The following is a 5,738-nucleotide window of genomic DNA, read 5'->3' as shown; positions in this document are numbered from 1 at the left end:
GACTACAAGATCAAACCAGACTTTAGAACAAGACTTGATCAGTAATGGTCAACAAATTGGGATTCATTTATCGACAAACAAAGCGTTGGGTCGAACTCTTCTTTGGTGTCAAGGTAATAGCTATGAATAGTCATCGACTCCCAGTAAAGGGTAGAAGAATGGGACCTATTATGGGATTGACGGTACCTTCCACCAAGCATCACAGTAGCAGCGCCATAGGGCGCTAAAGAGCTCGTTCACGTTTAATGTTTGGTTGAACAATAGATCATGCATCAAAATCAACACAGCTTAGGAATAGGTCTGTGATACTTCAATTGGCCTACGGTTGTGGAAAAATAAAATTAGAAACCAGGAGAAGAAGGTGATATGACCAAGGCCTCTCACCTATGGCCTTGGTCAGTCTCTCACCAACCACAGGGTCATCTCACCACTCAACTGTATCTCACAGCAACAACAGTGGCACAAGCCAATATTCATTCAACTATTCAAAATCGTGGGTGTGGGCATAGGCTCTAAGACCCTTACAATATAGTCACTAGAAAAAAAAAAACAGAAAAATAGATAGTGTTGAAGAGTCCTACATATGTAGTAGGGCTGCCTTGTACAATAAGGAAACTGAAAAATAGAAACAAACGAAAATAGTAACTAAAAGGATCCTAATCAGATAGATTCCCTATTTATAGCAACAACCTCAGAAATAGAAAGTTACCACTGATATTGGAAATAAAATTATAAAAAAAATCCCCACATAAGGACTAGATATCATGTAGTAATGGCCCAAACCTAGCCCAGAAACTGGACCAAACCCAGTCACAAAGGCTGGCTCGATATGGGCTACGCTGGCTGGCCATCTTCTCTTCATCCTCGACCTCAAGTTTTAAAAAATTCAAGGGATCAATTGTGTCTGATGAATATCCATCCACATCTGATCGCAGTATTCTGATAGCTCAGAGATGTTTGGAATGTAGTCTTTGAGGCTGGGAGCTTCCTCTCCAAATAAATTTGGTGGTATGACAAACTCTATGCTCAATCTATTAATTAGCTTTGTCTGTTTTGAATTCTTCAATATAGATCTCTTCAGTATAATCTTCTATGTGTTGATATTTTGTCATTGAAGCTTCAAGCACTGTCTCCTCTTTATCATTACAGTTCATTGTGATCATTTCAGCTTTATCTTCAACTTCAAGCTCCTTTTCTTTAACTGATGCTCCTTCAATTTGCTACAATAGTGTAAATTTGAGTTCAGTCTTCCCCTTAACATTGTTTGTGTCAGACTTCTAAGTTCTAACACTCTAACTTGCAAACTGAAATTTATAGACAACTACTTCAAGTTCTCTTCAGCTTTATATGCCTTTTAATGGTAATTTTGTCAAAGGGAGAGCTTTCTTTGGATGTTTTCTAATAGTTACTTGTTCTTCAACTCATTTTTCATCTGCCTCCAAGTCCTAAGTTCACGTATTCTAACCTTGAGCCTTTCTTCATGGTTTCTCCACCATGCTTTAGCATGACCAATCAATCGCAAGTAAATAAATCTAAGCTTCTACTCCTCTGTCAAGTCATACCAGTCAAAATATTCCTAAGAGAATCTAACCAATCAAGGAATAGGCATAGTTTCATCTGTCTAGCAAAGTAAGGAACTTCTGGCTTCATCTTCTTTGTAATAACATCAGTCCTAGGAGGGGCATAATATCCAAGTACAGAATCAATATGCTGCACCATCCTTGCCATGCCTTCAGTCAACTGCGTCAACATCTGAATCACTTGAACATTAGAGTTATGGATCTGGTTTGTGGTGGTAGGATTGCCCTCAATCATAGGTCTGATACCAAGTTGATAGGACTAAAATTCACTCAACAGCAACAAAGTTAACCTCAACCCACAAGTAGAACCATAGTGTAGAAATTCCAGCAACAAAGTTGATCGATCGCCAAGAAACCAAGTCTTAGATTAAGCCCAGGTTCTGATTCAATGGGAAGTTAGGGAAGAGGAACAGTATCTGTATCCCCACATTTGATGGGGATCCAATGGTTGGATTGATGGCTATAATAGGAGGAATCAAGATAGAAACTGAGACAGATTTAGCAACAATCAAAATATAGCAAACTGCTGGGCAGATTAACACCTAATTTGGGTCAAAGGTGATGTCTAATGAGTGGATTATTTCCCTAAGAATCACATCAAACTGATGGTTAGATGAAGAGATAATAACTTAGTCATGAAATCAGTAAGTAGGTCAGATTTAGTAACTTACTAATCTGCTGCAGAACTAACCATTAGATCATAGTTGTCATGGAGTCTAGCGACCAAGGGGTTGGAGGGGGTCTAGATGCAAGGTGATACCATCAAGGCATCCGCAAGGTGCCTGGATGCCTTGACAACTATGATTAGATGGAGCTTGGCGTCTGATCGATGAAGGGTCTCCAACAGTAGATGAACTCTTTGAAACACCACGAGGATTTGCTGGACAGATTGGAGAATATAAGAAAGAGAAAATTGCTGCATCAGAACTTCAAAATCAAGATGCCGCATGGTATGTGGATGGCAGGAATGGCTTCAATGGAGCTTGATATCACCTACAGAAACTTCACTCCAATAACACAGCAGGGCAGGGATCTCATTCTTAGGAAGAAGTCTCAGACAGCTTCAATAGGCCTAAGGTTGAAGAACAATAAAAATACAAACAGGGGGAGGAAGAAGGGGATGGATATGACCAAGGCCTCTCACCTATGGCCTTAGTCAGTCTCTCACTAAACACAAGGGCATCTCACCACTCAACTGTATCTCACAGAAATAACAGTGGCACAAGCCAATATTCATTCGACTCTAGCCTCTAAGGCCCTTACAGTATATAGAGGGTACTGCTGCCTCCAGAAAAGGAAAACAGCAAAATAGAAAGTGTCCAAGAACAGTCCCACACATGTGGTAGGGCTGCCTTGTACAATAAGGAAATTAGAAAATAGTAACTGATAGAATCCTACCACATATGTAGTAAGATAGATTGCTTTCTGCCTTGTACAATAAGAAAATTAGAAAATATAAGCAAATGAAAATAGTAACCAATAGGATCCTACCACTTACGTAGTAAGATAGATTTCCTATTTACAGCAACAACCTTAGAAACAGAAAGTTACTAGTCTAAAGATACTAGAAAAAAAATTAGAAAAAATATCCCCACACCCAGCCTCAAAGGATGGCTCAATACGGGCTGGGCTGGCTGGCCATCTTCTCTTCCTCCTCCTCCGATCTTCATCAATGTCCTAACAAAAGTAAAAATGCATGAAGCTTGGTATCTCTTTCACCACCATTCCGATTCTTAGAATCTAATCACCAGCTTTTCAACAAGGAAAATCAAAATACAAATAAGGGGGGAAAAGACATCTAGAAACAATGTACAATAACTGGAATTTCACAATATAATGAGCAAACCATCCAAATATGGATGTTGGATCAACAATAATGTCTTGCAAACTTTACCCCAACCGAATCTCATCAAGTTAGGGAATGACAATTTTTCACTTTCAGCAAGCAATCCAGCTAAGAAAAGTGCTTTTTATTGCCTTCAAGCCAAGGCAGAGGAGGAGGATTGGTGAGTCAGTATGGCAGATGACATCATAAAAAACAAATAGCCAAATCTTTCAGCTCAGTTGAATGGAAAATTAGTCGTGTACCTGACTCCATGTAGTCAAGACGAAGCTCTTTAGTCAAGTGAAATCCAAGCAGAGATATAATGGAATAAGTAGATGCAAAGGAAAAAATAACTAATATGCACACTATACCAAGTAATTTCTGAAACATATATTAGAAAGATAGCAGAAGCTCAATCCCCTCCCGGGGGGGGGGGCAAAGGAGCGGTTGGACCTTAGAAGAGGAACTAGAGCAGCAATTTAAGGGATTTGCAGAAACAGCAGGCAACTTTAGAGCTTTGTCTTCCTGAGTTGGCACAAAAGCACCAAATTTAGCACTTAATCCTTCTAATATTTCACCTTTAGAACCATCAATCCAGCTCTTCACCAAAACCTGGAATCATATTTAGAGAGTACACCAAATCAATATACTTGAAACTGTAACATGTCAAAATAGAGGTTAACTGAATAATATATCTTTTTCATCAGAATAACATATAAACTGACCAAAAAATGTGCATTAAATAGGCTTTAGCAATCAAGGGACGAAATCCTATTATATATCTCTTAAAAAAAAAGAATAGGATTGAAGAAAGGCAGCGTGTTATATAAATGGATATGTTAAAAATGAATCATTCACCAGACAAAGTTTTCATGGTATGACTATGAAGCTCATTGACTCAAGGAGACAAGTGGCTCAACAAACTGCACTGCATATAAACAAGGAAGCTGCTACTAATGCAATGATGAATGTCCACGTATGGAAGTTTTAACATGCAATGGAACTAGAATGGAAAAAATCACATATAATCCCAAATCCAGGAAAAAAACCATGTATGGCCAGACTCACAGGATCAAAAATCCAGTTTGAAAACCAAGACTATCAATGAGATCGCTAATGGCTAACACTAAGGTACGGAAGTCCATTCATAGATACTGGACAGTCACAACACAGTCTATTCACTAGCTTAGCATACCCCTGAGCCCCAGTAAATATCACAAGCAGCTATCCACTTTCAACCCAAAATTCAACCAGGCAAAAGATATTGAATGATTGAGTTTCTGGTTCTGAACTTCTGATACATCTTGTAAGTAAATATGAACTTCCCAAAGGAGGATGATGAAGCACAGCCTACAGTTATGTATTTTCCAAGGCTGAACTACAGGTAAAGAGGTGGAGAATAGTGCAAGGTCAAATAAAGAATCAGGGACAAAGATATGAAATCTGGTATTGGTATGGGACTTGAACAGTAACTAGGGAAACAGCATACAAGAATGAGAAAAACACCAAAAATTAAGATAGAATAGGTTTACTGTTTAAGTAATAGTACCAGCAAAAAAAGAAAGAGCAATTGAAGGGATAAAGAAGAGCAGAAATCAGAGAACAATGAGAAGACTCCATTGAAAGAAGAAAAGGGGTCAGAAAGATACCTTTAGCCTCACAGATAACAATTCAAAAGCAGTCAAAACCACTCAAGAAAACTAAACTTAAATCAATTAATTAATATAGCTAGAGGGCCAGGAAAATATGAATCAAAATTCGACTCCTACTATGATTAAAACTTGCCTAATCCTAATAAAACTCAAACCACTACTTATTTGACCAATAATAGTGAGGTGAAAAGAGCATTAAACTCCTAAATCGTAAACCGACTAGGAAAGTAGGAATTAAAACTAATACGACTAAATAAATCCTAACGCAACTAGGATGAAAAAACATTAGACTGCAAACTCCTAATGCTACAATGGAAAGATTCCAAAAATTTTGTAAACCCTTGGAACTAAAATTTTGGGCTCTATAATAGATTACAAGGAAACCCACCATAAACAATATAGCACATACCCAACTAAAAGTAAAACAGGGATACTCCTGATGTATGACTGCATTAAATCAAAACATTTTTTAAGCTGAAAGGTTCTGCCGCAACACCAATTCAACTTGTTATTGTCTTAGCAAGTCAAGTCCAAAAAATAGTCATCACCAAATCTGATACTGTGCCTCCCTTTGGAGCCACACACTAATAAATCCCTTTCTCTAACGAGAATGAATCACTTCATATCACATATGGAGGCTTCATTGAAAGTTCGAAACATCCCCATCCCCCCCCCCCCCCC

The 5,738-nt window shown here is 38.3% G+C and overlaps 1 protein-coding gene across 3 annotated transcripts in view; it reads right to left on the bottom strand.

The window, feature by feature from the left end:
• LOC122057730 (signal peptide peptidase-like 2) overlaps positions 1-5,738 on the bottom strand; it is a 108,727-nt gene that overhangs the window by 99,599 nt on the left and 3,390 nt on the right. For all 3 annotated transcript variants that reach the window (XM_042619956.1, XM_042619957.1, XM_042619955.1), the window contains exon 2: positions 3,859-4,017. In XM_042619956.1, the coding sequence (XP_042475890.1) occupies positions 3,859-4,017 (159 nt within the window). The remainder of the gene's footprint in view (positions 1-3,858; positions 4,018-5,738) is intronic.

Source organism: Macadamia integrifolia, chromosome 12 (genome assembly GCF_013358625.1).
Source record: "Macadamia integrifolia cultivar HAES 741 chromosome 12, SCU_Mint_v3, whole genome shotgun sequence".
Lineage (NCBI taxonomy): Eukaryota > Viridiplantae > Streptophyta > Magnoliopsida > Proteales > Proteaceae > Macadamia > Macadamia integrifolia.
This window is presented reverse-complemented; position numbering and strand designations above follow the sequence as displayed.